Source organism: Protopterus annectens, chromosome 6.part1 (genome assembly GCF_019279795.1).
Source record: "Protopterus annectens isolate FY-2018-M chromosome 6.part1, PAN1.0, whole genome shotgun sequence".
Classification (NCBI taxonomy): domain Eukaryota; kingdom Metazoa; phylum Chordata; order Ceratodontiformes; family Protopteridae; genus Protopterus; species Protopterus annectens.
Genome location: NC_056738.1, coordinates 203,877,099 through 203,896,662, shown reverse-complemented (window position 1 = coordinate 203,896,662; position 19,564 = coordinate 203,877,099). Strand labels below are relative to the sequence as shown.

At 37.0% G+C, this 19,564-nt stretch overlaps 1 protein-coding gene across 3 annotated transcripts in view; it reads right to left on the bottom strand.

Annotated features, from left to right (window-relative positions):
• The window catches only part of LOC122805478 (5'-3' exonuclease PLD3-like), a 697,284-nt gene that overhangs the window by 219,575 nt on the left and 458,145 nt on the right, over positions 1 to 19,564 (bottom strand). For all 3 annotated transcript variants that reach the window (XM_044075664.1, XM_044075665.1, XM_044075666.1), the window contains one exon: positions 9,503 to 9,686. In XM_044075664.1, coding sequence (XP_043931599.1) covers positions 9,503 to 9,686 — 184 coding nt within the window. The remainder of the gene's footprint in view (positions 1 to 9,502; positions 9,687 to 19,564) is intronic.

The following is a 19,564-nucleotide window of genomic DNA, read 5'->3' as shown; positions in this document are numbered from 1 at the left end:
ATAGTGTGGAACTTTGTACATTCTGTCTTCTTAGGTGCAGTAGACTGACTGTCAGGGAAAGCACAGGCTGTGATAAACACGTCTTCTAGTGCTGATAGTACTGGGTTAAGATTCTGAGAGTTCCAGTTGTAACCGCTCGTAGTATTTTCTGAGGGACTGGGAAACCAGTGTTCTCCCACTGAAAAATAATGACACATTCTGAAAACTGTCTCAGAGAAAGAGAATCCTTTAGAGGGAGATTCAGATACCATGCTCTTCTCAGTCTGAATCAGAAATCTGAGGAGAAAAACCTGCATCTGTCCCATCAAATTCCTCTACAGACTCAATTTTTGGAATCTCTTCAGGAAAAGAGGAATCCCCTTTTCTTTTACCAGAAACCACCCGATAAGAAGGGTCAACAGCCTGTACAAAACCTGGAGTCAGACCAAATAAACTATTCTGTATGGTAGAACTGGTGCAGGAGAAAATACATTTTTAGTTTTCATTTTCTTTTTGATAGGAAAGTTGTGACAGATATGTTTATTAATGCAGCAACTGCTTCCAAAGGGATGGGCACAACATTCTGGCTAAGCAGGAGCACTTCCCCACCCCTTCACTCAAAACCAACAACAGTGGCTCTCCCATGCCCACTGAAGGGACCCTGACATCCACAGAGGATGTGGCTAACCTGCAGTCCACAGCAGCTGTATGGACAACACCAGAGGGATCAGAGGAAAAAGATGAATGGTCTGAGAATCCGGCACTGGCCACAGCATAGCCACCCACCTGCAGCTGAGGCAAACTGCTAGCCTGCTGTAGCAGCAAAGTCTGTTTAATTTTTTTTTTTCTTTTTGTAGTGGGACTGGTAGTTTGTTCCACTGTTAGAACTAAAAATAGTGCTTCTTTCCAGGGAAGTTAAGCAGCACAATCTGGTAAAAAATGAAAAGTATTTAAAAGTAGCTTTTTCCACTCAAAATACAGTAAAAAGTACTTAAACACACTTTGCTAGTGCCTAAAGGTAAATTAAACCTAGTTTCCCCAGAGAAAAAGTATTGTTAGGATGTTTTTAATAACTTATAAAGTGACAGAAACAAAAGTGTGCTCCTGTTTAAACGTACAGTAAGGTCACATGACAGTCAAGAAATACACATAGTTCTAGCTTAGAAAATATTTTCTTAAACAGGAAAGTAAGTTTAAACAATAAATATATACTGTGAAAGGTTTGCCCCAAAAGATAACTTATATGTCCAACAATTAAGAAGCACAAACTGACTGCCAATCCTCAAGTCTGAAGAGAAGCATTTTCCTCAGTGGCAGGAAAGAGCTGAAAGGCATGGCATCCAAACCTTTAGTCAACTCAGTTCAAGCTGTGTATCAGTTTGGGAGCATGGAAGGTGCCCTGAAGCTTTATAAGCTAGACGGCTGTTATTAGCAGGATTTAACCTGTACGGCTTAGGCTACGGCAGCAGTGATCAATACGAAGAGCATCTGCAGTTCATGTGTAAGACTTAGAAAATAAGCAGGCGGAAATGTAGGATGAAAATATGAAACACAATCTCATAATTAAAAAACTACATTTTACTTAATGAATATAATATTGTAGCTCTAGCAATTTTCCATAGTTTCTCCAAATGATACAGTATAGTCACTTCTTCATGGCATGAACATATATGTTCTTTTTCAGAACTAAGCAAATATACTTTTCACATCAGGAGGAGAAACTGTCCTTATCCAGTGAAATTACCTTCCATGCCACAGGTAAAGGTTCTCACTGCTTATATTCATGAAGCATTAAGCTAACAGAAGAAAACTGAAAATCAGTTTCCAGCTCAGTTCTAAGCAATAACCTGTTGGGCAGTAACCTTCACACATTCTAGCAATAAGTAACAGGACTTATATCAGCATAGATGAATGATCAGATCTAAGCTAACTAGAACTCTGAAAGGAAACAGAGAGAGAGAGATTTGAAGCAGCTTTAGTTTCTAGACATACCTGTTAAACAACCTCACTCACTCAGTATGTTGCCAACTCTGTACATAAAACAAATACATCTAACGGTAACAAATGCATCTAAAGTAGAAGTGGCCATTCTCAGTGATGCCATTCCTAACACAGACAAACACTGCAACTATTACAAAGAAATATCATGAATAAATTGTAGGACTGCATTTCATTCAATTTAATTCTAGAAAAAATGCAGCCTTTGATACTCCCGTGTCACTAGCATACTCTTGTCAATCAAACTGAGACTTATCAGCCTTGAAATGAAATATACTTTCATGTTCTAAATTCCTTGGAAAACAAAGAAGAAGGATGATGCTAAAACTAGGACAGGATGAAAAAATATCCAATTGGCTGGTGTATCTTGAGAGTTTGAGGGTAAAGACTGCCATGTGTTCACTTATGTGGCTTTTGGAAGACCTGGAATACAATAACGCAAGCACAATGACAAATGAATGAGTGCAGAGATTACTAGCACTTAGAACTGCAAAAGATACCCAAACTATCCATTGCTTTTTCTACTTATGTTACTTTAGGTCTGCCATGAGAATGCTGAACATGTAACATGATCACCTCATAGCCACATGTCATCAAGACTTGTGCCTAATCCCAGACTCGCCTACCCCTCTCCTGCTCTTACATGCTGATTTTTTTAAATTGTTTTTAGCCTTAACATTTAACTACTCATGTCAACCAAAACAGTCCTCTATCATTGTAACCTTTAGCACCCCAAGGGATGTTCCTATTTTCAGGAGGGTTTTGCTATAGTGTTCCCTGTCATGAATAGCGATGAAAAAGGAAAGAGTCGATGACCAAGCACTTATCAGCCAGCATGTGGAGGTGGGGTGGATTTTGTTCATGAATGGCATACTACCCTCAATGGGTATATGCTTGAATATGCAAGCATACAAATTGGTCCAACAGCACTTCCACAAACTTATGACCACCTTATGAATGCTGAATTCATGTAGATCCCAGCGAATTAGTGTAATGTTGCTTAGCCCTTGGTCTATATAAGGCGAAACTGACAGCAGGAAATCCTATATCCTCCACTCAAAATTAAAGAGCCGAACATTAGTCTCTCAGGCCTGCCTTACCCTTCTAGCTGATGTGCCTAGTTCAGTATTCAGCTTTGAGGCACATGCACTGGACTCAGGGTTGAAGTGTCTATGCTAAAGGAGCTAGCTAGATCATGGCTCTTATTAATCAGTCATCTATACAACTTCTGTACACCTGTATGGGTTTTTTTCTTTATTTTTTAATTAACCAGTAAACTTTTAGGAATAAATGCCTCTTTTGAGGTGACCCAGAGCACTATCTGTTTAAGCGATTTGCTCTGAATCAAAAAGCAGGCAAATGGAAACTAAAAATAATTAAACCCATGGATTATAAAATGAAGCTCATTAACAGCAAAGCCTTAATCCTCTATGCTAAAGTTCCAAAGTGGTTACACAACTTCTGTCAAGCATATCCCCTTCCCTTACTCCTTCTGTACTCATTACATTAAGTAACCTTCAGTTCTTCTTCCTCCACTCTCAGGTCAACCTGCCCTTTAATAAAACTGCTGTTCATTAGTGAGGCCAACAGTGTAAACACTAACCTTTTAAATAATGGTTATTAGATACAGTGGATATAAAAAGTGTACACACCCCTGTTAAAATGCCAGGTTTTTGTGATATAAAAAAATGAGACCGCAATAAATCATTTCAAAAATGTTCCCACCTTTAATGTGACCTATAACCTGTACAATTCAATTAAAAAACAAACAAATCTGTTAGGGGAAAAAAATATAAAAAACGTACAATAAGCTGGTTGCATAAGTATGCACACCCTTAAACTAATAATTTGTTGAAGCACTTTTTGATTTAATTACAACATTCAGTCTTCTTGGGTAGGAGTCTATCAGCATGGCACATCTCGACTTGGCAATATTTGCCCACTCTTCCTTGCAAAAGCACTCCAAATCTGTCAGATTGTGAAGGCATCTCTTGCACAGCCATCTTCAGGTTACCCCACAGATTTTCTATTGGATTTAGGTCTGGGCTCTGGGTGGGCCATTCCAAAACTATAATTTTCTTCGGGTGAAGTCATTCTTTTGTTGATTTGGATGTATGCTTGGAGTCATTGTTGTGTTGAAAGGTGAAATTCCTCTTCATCTTCAGCTTTCTAGCAGATGCCTGAAGGTTTTGGGCCAAAAATGACTGGTATTTAGAACTGTTCATAATTCCCTTCACCATGACTAAAGCCCCAGTTCCAGTTGAAGAAAAGCAATCCCAAAGCACGATACTGCCACCACCATGCTTCTCCGTGGGGATCGTGTTCTTGAAGTGTTGCTTTTGTGCCAAACATACCTTTTGGAATTGTGTCCAAAAAGTTCAACCTTGGTCTCATCAGACCATAACACATTTACCCACATGCTTTTGGGAGACTTGATGTATTTTGCGAATTTTAGCTGGGTCTGGATGTTTTTCTGTGTAAGAAAAGGCATCAGTCTTGCGACCCTACCCCATAGTCCAGACATATGGAGAATGCGGGAGATTGTTGTCACATGTAGTACACAACCAGTACTTGCCAGAAATTCCTGCAGCTCCTTCAGTGTTGCTGTATGTCTCTTGACAGCCTCCCTGACCAATTTTCGTCTGGTCTTTTCATCAATTTTGGACGTCTAGTTCTTTGCAACATCACTGTTGTCCCATATTTTCTCCACTTTTTGATGACTGTCTTCACTGTGTTCCATGGTATATCCAATGCTGTGAATATTTTTTGTACGCTTCTCCTGACTGATACCTTTCAACAATGAGATACCTTTGATGCTTTGTAAACTCTCTGTGAATCATGGCTTTTGCTGTAGCATGCAACTGAGTAAATGTCAGGAAAATCCTACTAGGACAGCTGAACTTTATTTGGGGTTAATCAGAGTCTCTTTAATTGATGGCAGGTGTGTACACAAGAAGACTGAATGCTGTAATTAAATCAAAAGGTGCTTCAACAAAATATTAGTTTAATAGTGTGCACACTTATGCAACCAACGTATTGCAAGTTTTTTTATTTATTTTTTTTTCCCCTAACAGATTTGTTTGTTTTTCAGTTGAATTGTACAAGTTATGTTATAGGTCACATTAAAGGTGGGAAAAGTTTTGAAATCATTTATTGTGGTCTCTTTTTTATATCACAAAAACCTGGCATTTTAACAGGGGTGTGTACACTTTTTATATCCACTGTATTTGAGATGAGAAAAACTTATTCTAATGATGTTTAGTGATACAGTGGTCAGCTACCTCACTCCTCCAACATGGAGCAGATCATGTGAGCTCAGCTTCAGCTAGGAAGCAGCTGGCTTATTTATTCCTATGGAACAATGTACTGTTTATTTGTACAGGTAATCCAAGCAGAATGAAAGCTATGGCTCTAGTTTAAAAGGTTAATAAATGACTCACCAAATTGCTAACGCTTAAATATCTCTTAGTTCCCCAAAATGACCCAAAGTAGCTGACAATTGGGAGATGCAGTAAATCAGCTTTCAGGTTTCCCTGTATAAACATATCAGGCAAGCACAACATACCAGCATAAACAATTCATATTAGAAAATTAGAACAGCAACAGTAGACTGTCTCTCACTCTCAGTGCTCCATCCATAGTATTGGTGGGAGTGGATCATCATTTTCAGAAGGTGCAACTATTTTTTTCAGAATTAGCACACACTAAATGCATGCCACTGTAGTCTCAAATAACTTGCCGTAAAAGATATGAGGGCTTCAGAGTGCTGGAGATAGGGCTGTTTGTCTTAAGACGATGCACCTCAAAAATGCTGTTCTCATTTTTTATTAACCTTGCTGCTATGAAGATTGTTTACGGTCTATTCTTTTCCTTCCATCATTCCTGGCAAAAGCAAGGGAAATCTCACTATCCGGTTTCTCCACCCCCTTATTTTTTCCAAATTGCTCTTTTTACTTCCTTCCTTCCACTCATCCCTGCTTTCTATAGTTACATAAACCACTTGCAACTCATTAAATTGGTGTAGAGCTGCAATGTTAACACTGGCAATGAGTTACGATAGATAAAAACAATATCCTACTTATTTTAGTAGTACTTTAGGTGAAAAAAACTATTTAATGTAGACATACTTTAACCAACACATATGACTCCCCCCACTTTTTTAAATTATCTTCCCAGCATCTTCCATCCATCTATATGCATTATAGAATTCTACTTTCCTTTTATACTTTCAGCCACAATCTTTCCAATCCCCTCTCTACAATGGAGATAAATACTTCAAAGGCCCGCCTGTAAAAGAAGTGAAATCCAGTATCCCACATGGCAAAACCTCCTTTACATTATGGGACTCTTTCACACCACTGGCAGAAAACTTCTACTTGATAACTCTACAATTAATAGTGCTTATGAGTCCATTTTGAAATGCAAACATCCTTGACATATGTTTATAAAATGCAGCATGATTTAACATATTCATACCTAACTTCCTCACTTTTCTAGTAACTCCGTCTCAAGTCACAACTTTCACTGTACTGCTGCCTTTCTGAAGGCAGTATTTATATTTATCCTTTACTTTCCCAAATTATTCCATTCCTAGGTGTGCCTTGGTGAGATGGAGCTTTTATCCTAGTTCCTTAATATATAATGTCACATACATCACCCCACATCACATTCATTTTATTCTGCAGTTCTATATTAAAAATCCTCTTTCATTAGCCATATTGGCTTTCTCAGCTTTCCACAATCTCCCTTTTCTTTATACAGGCACGGACTCCTCAGTTCAGTCCTGCCTTAATGCATCCATATTGTTCTTTTACTGATGTCTTATTTCCACCTCCCTTCAATGTTCGGTCTCATGGAGGATCCCTCCAGGCAGATATCTCCCTTACTTTACTCTCACAGTTGTATCCTACATCTCCTGCTCATTCTTGCCTGATAGATCATGAAAAACCTTACCATGGCCGAGCCTCTCTTTGATCTTCCTCCTCCTCTACTCATTCTACAGTTGATCATGTGAAGCACATATGCTTTCCTTGACAAGGTCTGCATCTTCAGACTGAATCTGACTTCTGCCAGAGTGAGATTATCTTCTAATACTCACACTTCCTTTCCATTAACTGGAAACTACTTAAAGCAGTTATCATTACTTGTGCAATACTCCAGAATTGTCCCTCGTACACACACAGCCTGTCCAGATTTTATTGCATTTTCTACAAAACTCAGAATGTTTTGTCCCTTAACTCAGAATGTACATTTTCTCATTTAACCATCCCTAAGCAATTCTGCAGAGTCTATGCTCTGTTTTTCTCAGTGCTCTTGTCCTCTTCACTTTCTTATACGACACTAGCAGTATAACTTATAGCAGCAGGACCCATACCTTTCCTAGCTCAATACAAAAAACAATAATAGACCATGTTCCTGCTGTAACTGGATACTGGTATCCTTTGGTACTCAACTAATTCCATTTATTTATTCATTTTGCTTCCCAGGCTGTCTCTCAAAACAATCTCTCATGTGAGTGGTCAGTTGTGAGCCTTAGATTTCAAAAAAGTCCAAATGGATCAAATAAACATTCTGACTTTATAAAGTAATTCAAAGCGTGAAATAATCTTTCTAATGAAACAATACAAAGTAAAGCATTAGATTAATGTGCAAGTGATTATTAAGATTAATAGGTAAAATGGACTATAAAATTGGAAGAATGAAAGCTTTTGGAAACAGTGACTGGCAATCCAAATTAATCAAAAGATTAACCGCCTACTCACTATAAATAAATACACTGGTCACCGCAACTATGTTATACAACAGTCAATATAACTCTTTATGAAGTAGGACAATATCTTCCCTTTTTCAATTTTCCAGTCATGGTTCTTGTTACTGCACATACAGTAAATTGTGTGCTTGTTCGACATTCATAGAGGTCATCTACATTGCCAAATAGCCTTGTTTAATTTTACACTTCAAGGACCTTTTACAAGTCTTATCTGTAAAGAGATGTGTATCTGTTTTGTTTTTAGACTACGCTGCTGCTTTAACACTGCCTGTCCATTATTCCAAATACTGCTTAAACTGAACATAGTTTTCCTACTCTTGACCTTACTATGATACTAACAGTATTTGCCAAAATCAACAGAAGGCAAAAATATTTCATCTGAATTTAATTTAAAAAAAAAAATAAAAAAAAATCAGAAAACATTCTAGGTACTGCAGTGGACATCAAAGGGCTTGCAAAAACATAAGTGTTAGGAACAGAAGTCCTGGCAACCTTTGTTTAAACCACTTTTGCAAAACTGCTTAGCACCAGTGTAATCTAGCACCTTCAACTGCCTTATTTTTACTTCTATGCCTGCAAAGGAGCTGGCATGACTTCAACGCTCTCCTGATGGCCTTGTGTCTATCTTCACATGTTTTACTACTTCTGAGTCACTGCCTCTCCTGGTAGCTCTTGTATCCCTCTTTCTGACGTACATCTCGTTACTGTACTTCCTCTTTCTGACATACATCTCATCACTGTACTTCCTCAGTGCTTTACTTTTAGCTTTTACTCATTTGTATATTTTGGTCCCATGCAATGTTCTATGAGCCTGCATCTTATTACTCACTTATCTTCCCTTAAGCTAGAGTAAATGGCTCCCCTTCCACAACCAGATTTGTGGTGGAGTGGGTTATCCAGACAAAGAACTCAGCCAGAAAGAGAAGATGGGACTGTTCCCAAAGCATTAACATCTATGGTGCTCACTGGGATTGTTGCTGTATGCAGCTAATCTTCTTTCCTTCTCGACAGAAAGTCTATTGCAATGCCTGTAAAGCCAAGTCCTCTATGTGTGCTCCTCTCTGCACACTTGAACCCCAGCTAGAATGCTGTGCACTTCCTGATAGGCTTATGCCACCAAAGTCCCAAATGGAAGTCCTGCACTACTAGATCATTCCCCAAATGAACATCTTACCATTGAGCCATTCCCTAGCCATATGTTTTACAGCCAGTTAACCTTCCTCCTTTAAATCTTGTCTTGAACTACATGCTGCAGCAAAGACAGTGCAGCGGTCCCTATTTAATATACTTAATCTCTGGTATTACAGTCACTCTAGAATCTCTAACATAATCAAACTGCACTTTGATAGCTCTAAATCTACATACCACATGTCTTGTGATATCCAATTGCAATTTCAATTCAAAATTGCACTGTTACACTAAACACATACATGCCAGCATGCCATATTATAAAACAGCACTGATGTTAACCCTGTTTACAAAAATTAGAGTACCTGGTACAAACATTCTTATACCAAATAGTGGAATGTGAAGTCTGGTGCTATGACATACAATTATTATTTCTGATGACTCACTGTCATGCAAGTATTTTACTGCTTTTCTCTGAACTTTGGGTAACCCAGAAAAATCTTTATGTCCTAGTAAGCTTGCCCACTCATCAAATTTAAATAAATGCACTGTTCTAGCATCATCAGTCCTTTACTACTGAAGATCTGTTCTCTGTGTACTTGTTAAGAACACATGGCATACAATTACCTGCCAGGCAGTTTCTTCCTCCATGTAAATATCAGAATCCCGAAGTGTGAAGTAGAACGCTGCAATGTCTACACTGGTATTGGCTTGACGCAACAGATTCATCCAGGCATCATAGGTGGAAGTGTGGTGTGGTAAATCAGCCTGATAACGAAGACCAACTGGAATGCTTTCAACTAGGTGGACACTGAAATAAAAATTACAAAATAATGATTATGAGAGAAAGGAATGATGCATGGAGTGAGGACAAAGTTAGGACAAGGCAAGACAACACAGGAAAACCTGAAGCTGTGAACTTAGACAATAAATCAGTCTCAAGAAAGGGAAACAAGACAAAAGCACAAAATGACATATGCCAGGATACCTGGAAAGCAGCAAAGAAGTTTCCCTAAACCTGTTCCCATGCCAAAGATATTTAGCAGTAAGAGATTTAATGTAGTTTGCATGACTGAATGTTAGAATGCAAATGTTATAAACAGTTCTGGCAAGCCCTGAGCTTGTTATTTAAACAGCAAAATATTAATGAAGGTTAATACACAATGGATAAGAAGGTGTTGGTAATGCATACGTACAATGAAGACTCAGGTGTGAGAAAGAGAGAGAGCAAAGGCTCCCACAACAGCAACAAAGAAGAAATTAGAACTTTCTGTCATCAGTTTATTTACTCCTATGGTTTCTGTGAAAATGTCTATCATGACTTCAGATTTCCAAGTGCCACATAGCATTTCCTGATTAACATACTGAAATGATAAGAAAAGGGATTAGCTGGACACAGATTAGACCTACTTTGGGTGCAAATGAAGGGCAGGGAACAAAGAGGAAAATTAAAATATTAAAATGTACAGTAATATACCAAAGGGTACATAGGGCACTCAATTAATATAATGCCAGTTAAAACAAAATATACAATAAAACATTCAAATTACATACAATATACTTCTGTTGAAAATAAATACAGTAAAATGATGGCAAACCTAAGACCTTAACATACAGAAAGAATAAGACTAAGAAGATTCTCCTTTCTGTATTCTGATCTTATATAAGATCTAAGAAGCAGTTGCGCATTTTTAAATATAAACCATGTAAAAGTCATCTTATTGCTGTTGTGGCCTGAGAAATAGACTAATAAATAGTCTAATTACAGAGATGATGTGATACAGAAAAAAGAATGAAAAGGCATTTATTAGCTATGTGGAGTACTTGCACCTAGAAAGGAAAAATTGTGCAGGACCCGTGGACTTATCCATCTCATACTGCTTAATGTCTTCTCTCAGTTCAAGGCTTGCAAGACGCCAGTGGACCTTTTATCCACCTTCCCTAATACAAGCAAATAAAATCATACTTGCTATGAAAACGCTCCTAATTAACAAACTCCAAGTGAAAGAAATCAGTCAACTTGCTGAACATACAAAACTCCAGTTTCTATCTCCCCTCACCTGCAGTGATATCAGTTTTAAACATTTAAATAATATTTTTAAAAAACACATTTTATATACAAATATAAAAATATATGTGTACATGTGTGTATGTGTATACACACACACACACATATATATATATATATATATATATATATCTTACACACACACACACACACACACACACACACACACACACACACACACACACACACACACACAGTGTAATGTCTACCATAGCCTAATAACACTACTATTCCTAAAATGAAACATTCAACTCCTGATTTAAACCTTTGGAGCACAAAGTACCATCATTTAATATCATTCTTGATTCCAGCTCTGACAGTCTGGCCTTAAAATCACCACCCTTGGTTTAGCCATCATACTAAAAAATAACCCATCCTTTTCAGTGTGCTTATCAAGAAAGTGCTGAGCGACAGGATTGTTAATGTTTTTATCACCCAAATGCTCCATTACACAAATGTTCACCTTCCTTTTTGTTTGATCCACATACCATTTAATATCACAACTATACCCAATAATATAAACTACTCCCATGGATTCACAACAAAACATCCTTTAGAAACAAATCTCCCACCTTTTATATAAGAGTTATGTAAATCCCTAACCAAAGGACAAATTGTACACTGACTATGTCTAAATGTGCCCACTCTTCCACTGTACTCAGATTGTTACAAAATCAAAACTTAATAACGTCTTTATATTACAATTCATTTTATCAGAAAAGGTCATGAACTGAGAAACAGACCAACAAGTAGTCTAATTACACATTGCAGAGATGATATGATAGAAAAAAAAGAACAAAAAGGCATTTATTACAGTTCCTACATGTTCATCATCACTGACTATATACCAGTGGTCCTTGATGATGGATTCTACCAAGTGGAAAAAAATAATATACAGAGACACAAAAAACAGCTACTCATCACTATCTACCAATTTCATACCTTCCTGCTTGTAATTTATTTTATTATAACTATTTACTTTTTATTTTTTTAACACTTTTCAATTCTATTGATTTATTCTACAGAATAACCCTCATCTTAAACCTTCATTTAATGCATTTCCAACTGTCTCATACTAGTATCTGATATGTTTCTAAATAGTCTAAATAACTCTCCATAAGGTAACGAGTCTAATAAACTCAGGGGGTACTGACTAGTAGCATAAAAGAAATAGTTTACTGCTGTTTACAAATCTTGTAAGCCACCTTACCACCAACTTGTGCAGATAAATAAACATCTAAATAATTAATTTCCTTCCTGTTTAATTCGCAAGTAAACTTTAAATCATAGGGGCTGTCATTCAGCTTAACAGAAAACATGAAAAATCTACCTCACTTCCCTTACATATAAAAATCAAATCATCAATATATCTTTTGAATGATAATAGATTCTTAGAAAAAAATTCAGGTGGATAGATACATTTCTTTTAAAAATCACCCATATAAAGATAAGCATGTGTTCGGGCATAAGAATCCCCCCCCCCCCCGTTATCCCCTTCTTTTGTAAATATAACTGATTTTCAAACAAAGAATAGGTGTTTGTCAAACAAAATTCTAACAAAGATACCAAGTAATCAGTTAGATGACCAATAACCATAAAATTGCAAACTGCTTCCAACCCTCATCTATGCTGAATATTCGTATAAAGTAAAGTAACATCTGCTGTTGCCCAACAGCAATATCTTGCCACTTTAGTTCTTCCATAAACATTAGCAAATCCTGGGTATTTCTAATATGTGATTTAACATATTTTAACAACCCCGTTTAATGGAAATCTAAAAATAAACCCACATTCTGTAAGGGTCTAGATTAGAACCGGGAAAACCCATTTAAGCGAATACGTAAACGTAGACACATATTGCGTGAACCACGAGTACGCCGAACGCCCGAAACCACGAAATTCAAAATCTCGAACTGGTATAGTTAGCCACCCCCACTGATTGCTACATACTACCCACCCAAATAAAATAAATAATCCACATGCATACACTAACCGAAACCCTACTTCTAACTCTACACTAAATCTTACATACATTACTACCTATGCACTTACCTTAACCCGCACCCTAACCCTAAGGTCCGTAACTATCGCACACTTACCTTAATGATCTATACCCAAACAAAATAAATAATCCACAGACATACACTTAACAAAACCCTACTTCTAACCCTTACATACATTACTATCTATGCACTTACCTTAACCCGCACCCTAACCCTAAGGTCCGTAACTATCGCACACTAACCTTACGGAGCTATACCGCAGAAGGGCCAACTATGCCAAGTCGAGATTTTGAATTTCGCGGTTTTGGGCATTCGGTGTACTCGCGGTTTGTGCAATGTGTCGACGTTTACGTATTCACTTAAACGGGCTTTCGCGGTTCTAATATAGATCCATTCTGTAAATATGAACCATCCCCTGAGGTACTGCAGGTTTACCACACTTTTGTGAACTTTTGGAATTGCATTTACTGCAGGATGAATAGCCTTTATAATATGTAACTTTTTCCATTCAAAAATTAACCACTGTTAGTCATGCTAATGCCAAAACCTCCAGATCAATCCCCACCATACCAGTTTCCTACAAATTTCTCTCAGTAAGTTGGGAAGCTGAGTATCCTAGCTGTTTCCATTGTGATACCTCCTATATTCTGTCCCAGTAGTTAGCTCACAATCCTTACAAACACTACCAACTTTAGCACATAGACTTCTGAATAAAGAATCCCATAAAATTACCCCCCCCCCCCCAAACAACCTGGATATAACACAGTTTGAGTCACTCTCATTTTGGACCTCAACAACTTCAAACTTCAGTTTCACTCAAAACTAATTACTCTCTTGGTCATACTTCAATATCCATAGCTTTACAGACAGCTAATTTCCAAAACAGACTAATGAGATAACCATTCATTCAAAAAAATAAATAAATAAAAACAATGCAGATGGCTATGTTACTCTGCAATCCTCTGTGTAGCATTGCATCCCTCACCCATGACTATTATTTCTGCTCAGAAGATATGGCACTGGTAAAGAAGGGACTACATATGCCCCTATTGTCAATCTAACATTCCACAATAAAATTATAAAGGTCAATGACAAAAGCACAGACCACTGACCTCTGTAATCAAATGCTGATTAGATAAGCGAGTTCCATATCCTATTTCCTTGTGACTGTGTCCCAGTCAGTGGCCACCTTAAAGCTCCTTCAGCTAACTTCCAAGTGCAGCCTCTGCCTGTACCATTTTTGAATGAATGCACACCTCATACCAACATGTGGCCAGACAATGTTTGATATTCTTTGGTCACATTTTTCAAAGAAATATGTTATTAAATGTTTAACTGATGCCAATAAGATAAAGTCCAAGAGTATGTGAGGTATATATGGTACACCTTTGGTGTAGAAGGTTGTGAGTTTGATTCCCATACTGGGTAGATCAACTGTTGCCACTGCTGTGCAGCATGGAGGGGGGGGGGGTTGCTACACTCCTGAATGCACCACCCTTCAGATGAGATGTTAAACTGAGGCCCCATCTGCTTGAGCTGGTGGTAGCTCAGCTGGCTGTAAAAGATCCCATATCACCTATCGAAAAGAGCAAGGGTACTTTACTTAATACAACATAAAAAAACATTATTTACATATATACAAAATGTACATATTTACAGGCACATATATATAAAAAATTCTATTTTGTTTTGCTATTTATCATTTTCTTATAACATCCTCATTATTATTCTTCCATAACTGACCCTCCCCACTCCTACTTCAACAACCATCATCTCATTTTTTTTACAATTCATCTGCCAAAATCCATTTCAAACTAAACAAAAAATCAGTCTTATTCCAAATAACCAATATTACATAAAATACATTATCTACCTTCTCACATATTCTTTATTACAATATCCATAATCATATGCATATCTACATTGTGTCATTAATATTAACAAAAAAGATCCTCACACAACTTTTTCCAGAGTTTCACCACTCTTTAATATTAAAAAAATCATATTTTGTTGTCTTTTCCTCTGCAGAAAATGAACACACTCTTTCAACTTTTTTGTATAGCTTATTTCTCTTTACTGGTAACTTATTTATTACCACTCTCCATAGGAAATCCTGACACTCTACTATCTTGGTACACCACTTCTGTCATTACTTTAATCACTTCTTCTGGTAAAGTTTCCCATGGATTTACACAATGATTTTGTTTCATCACATTATTTTACCACATCTTTCTAGCTTTCTCTATACCATCACTTTTTATTTTCTATGTTAATATTTGTTCGATAATTTTTAAATTTCATTTGTGTATTCTCTTTTCTCTTTTTCTTATTCTCATTATCTCCGAGAACTTTTTTGTACTTGTACTTAAATATTCTCATTATTAATTTCTTATTCTCTTCCTTTACCCACTTTAATACTCTATGCAAATTTAAAGAAAGATTTCTTTGCTCAGCCATCCATTCACTAACACTTTCACGCTATTATTTTGATATGCATTCATACACACTCTCCTAATTCTACTACCTATTCCATACATCTCCTTAACATCCCACAAACCAGAGGTTCATAGGTATATATTAGGATAATGACTGGAGATCATTGTGTGTATTGTTCCTAGTCAGACACTGTAGTTAATAGCATGTGCATATAAGTTACTGAGCATGTGCAAGATCAGTGCCATTTTGTATAGTCAGTCAGAGTGAGTGCAGGCATGAATCGAGATGCACGTGAGTGTGTTTGAAGTAATGAGTCAGTCAGTTAGCTTAAGTATATGTTCCAGTTACAGCTTCTGATGTGTTTATGCACAATAAACAACTTGAACTCATCACAGTGCCTCAGTGTCCTACGTGAATACAACAGACATGCAACATGGTGTCAGAATGGGATTCGAAGCTGAAGCAACTTGCAAACCATGAATCACTCAGTTAGAAGTGGAGGAATATACAGAAGCCAACTCACAAACAGGTCAGCGGTTACTCAATTTATTTTTATTTATTTGCAGTTGTTTAACCAGGATAGTCCATTGGGCCTAAAGAAACCATTTTCAATGGAGTCCTGGGGAGAAAAGCTCCACATACAGATTATACAAAGATTAAGTTCCACACATAGATTTACATGAAGATTACAGAGAGTAACATTATACAATTTCTGGTTATAAAACAGATCAAATATATTTTAATCAAAAGTAATAAATGCAATAGTATTAAAAGTAGAATATTATTATTTTTTTAGTGGGATAGGTAGTTAGATGCAGTAGGCTAAGATTGCTAGGTATAAGTAAGGAGTTGTATTCTACAAGCAAGCATGAATTCACTATCTGGGATTTGTAAGAAGGGGATAGGTAGTTAGATCAAGTAGGCTAAGAGATTGCTAGGTATAAGTAAGGAATTGTATACTACAAGCAAGCTTGAAATCACTATCTGGGATTTGTAAGAAGGGGAAGAGAAGAAGAGTGGAGAGTAGGTTAAGGGGATGGGAGCAGGAGCATTGCCATGCTGATGTTAGATGAGAATGAAGTAGTTTTTTAAAGTATGGGAGGCTAGTGGTTGTACAAATGGAGGGGGGTAGGGAGTTCCATAAGTGTGCTAGTGAGAAGGACAGGAGGTTTTGTACTCAAAGGTACTTAAACTCGTTTAAATGATTTTTCAGTGACCAGATAAGTGGCGAAGCATTCAAAACATTCAAAATAATTACAGAGATAAACAAAATGTCTGAAATTGCAACATACTGATAAAAAGTATTTGAAATAAATACAAAAGTGTTTGAAATAATTTCCAAAGTGTTAAGATGTACGAAAAGGCTAAAACAGCAGCATTTTTTTGCAATGTACTACTTTTTTTGCATTAACTAAAACTTTTTGAAGTATCCAAAGTGTCCGGAGTGTTTGCAATGGTAAAAAGAAACCTTTTCAGAGAGACTGTTGTGTAGTTAAGCATGATTAGAAGTACCTGGTCTATGCTTATATTTCAATGTATTTTGTTATGGCAGAAGGATTTCACAGACCTGGACCGCTGCTATTTGATAATACTATTACTGAGAAATAGGCGAGTGTTGGAGCAAGAATATGATATTTTCATACAGGCTGCATTTTCTGATAATGGCACATATACAAAGGCATACATACTCGGAAGCCATTAAGAGGGATTGTTCATTTGTGTATGCACCTGCCATGTATGTAGGGAAGGGGAAGAACTGCCATGCTGTGATACAGGCTGAAACACGGAAGACTCTTAGAGTGCTTAAAATGGAAGTTTAGGAGAAACGTGTAACCCTCAAATGAATATTACAATGGAAAGGTACATGTTTTACACAAGAAATCAAAAGCCTGGTGAAAATATAGCAGCATATATTACCGACTTAAGAAATAAAGCAAAAATGTCCAGATTTGATGATCTGAGAGATAAGATGATAAAAAAAGACAGGCTTGTGTGTGGTGTTAATAATGATGCAGTGCGAAAGATTTTGCTTCGAGACAGTGATTTAACATTTAGCGAAGCCATTGAGATTTGTCAAATATATGAGCTTACAGAAAAGTATACGAAAATGCTTATGAGTGAGAAAATGTGCATGCAGTGTCTGCCACTGTGAATGCTGATAAAGCTAAGATGGAAAAGAAATCTAAACCAAACAGGGCCACAACCCCCAATCTTATTGTTAGATGTCATAATTCTGGAGGCAGTCATGAACCTAAACGAGAAAAATGCTTAGCTTTTGGTCAGCAATGTCACAAATGTAAAAGGTGGAATCATTTAAAAATGCTTTGCAAGTCTAAACTGGCACATACTTTTATTAAAACAGAGCATACAAAGAAGCACGTAGCTCAGACAGAAAGCTGTGAAAAACGTTCTATGTTGATGGGTGTCTCTGTAATTAATGAAACAGTTAACACAGTGGATTATCAGTTGGCAGCAAAAGAGTGAAATATTTTGTACTGTTTGGATGAATGGGAAACCTGTAAAGAGCTTAAAGCAGATACTGGATCCAAGTGCAGTGTTTTATCAGCACAAATGTTTTCCCCAAGTAAAAGCTGGGGAGAAACTTGATTCAGCAAAGTGTGCAAAACTAGTTGCTTATGGTGGTGAAGAGATTCAAACTGATGACGCAGTAGTTCTCGCATGCCATTCTGCTGGGAACAGCTATGACTTGCAGTTTTATGTAGTCAAATGACATATGTAGTCATTGTTAGGCCTCAAAGACTGTTTGAGAATGAGACTGATTTCATTTAATAAAGAGGTCAACCATATAAGTCTGAACAACAACAATAGTTTTACTCAGAATATTTTTAGTGTATATGCTGATATTTTCACAGATGAGCTTGGCAAACTTCCAGTCACATATTCCATGAAGTTAAACCATGAAGTAACCCAGGTTGTCAGACCAACAAGGAAGGTTCCAGTAGCAATGCAGAGCAAAGTAAAAGTAGAGCTTGACAAAATGGTGAATTTCAGTGTCCTTACTCCAGTAAAAGAACTGACTGAATGGGTGTCCTCCATGGTCGTAGCTCAGAAGAAAATCTCAGATGATATTCGAATATGTTTTGATCCAAAAGATTTAAACAAAGTGCTTTAACATTTTTTTCTGTCTTAGATGCAAACATTTTATTTTGACAAATTTCTCTGGCTCACAGATTTTCATTGCTAACTACTTTCAGTACACCATTTGGTAAGATACAGATTTTTGAGAATGCCATTTGGGATAAATTCTACCAGTGAAGTATTTAAACATGAGCTGGAACAAGTTTTTCAGGTTATCCATGTGCCATTATAGTAGGCGACATTACTGTAGGATACAATGGTGAAGTCGAATATGATAGAAACCTCAAGAAAGTTCTAGAGAGTGCACTTAAACTTGAATCCTCAGAAATGCAAATTCAAACTGAAAGAAGTTACTTATGTGGGTTATTTGTTTACCAGTTCTGGCTTACAAACAGATCTGTCTGAACAAGCAGCAATTCTTGAGATGCCAGTTCCAGAAAATGTCACATCTTTACAATGTTTTCTTAGTATGGTCAACTATTTAGGAAAGTTCATCCCAGACCTGAGTGAGTTTTCAGCACCATTACATGAGTTGATACACAAAAATATAAATTGGTCCTGGTTGTAACAACACCAAAAAGCATTTGACGTTCTGAAACAGAAAATTGCCAGTCCAATCACATTAAGATATTATGATGTTCACAAACCTGTAACTCTTTCCTGTGATGCTTCATAATTCATAGATTAGTACTAGGCTAACTGCCATTGTTGGCCATTTTAAGCAAAAGCCAGTTACCCTACATGAGAATCAAACCTTGCACCTTGTGTTTGTAAGACCTTAATCATTCAGAGAATGGTCTTAGTGCAGCATGTCTTAAAGAAGGCATACCAGTAGAACTTTAACCCTAACTGAAATGCAGTATGCACAAATTGAAAAAGAGCTTTTGGCAGTAGTGGCCGCCTGTTCGAAGTTCAATGATTATATTTATGACACACCTATTCAAACAGAGACTGATCGCCAACCTCTACTGACAGTTCTGAAAAAGCCAATACATACAGACCTGGCACGCTTGCAATGCATGATGTTAAAATTGCAAAAGTACAATTTCAATATTGTCGCTACAAAAGGCAAATTTCTATACT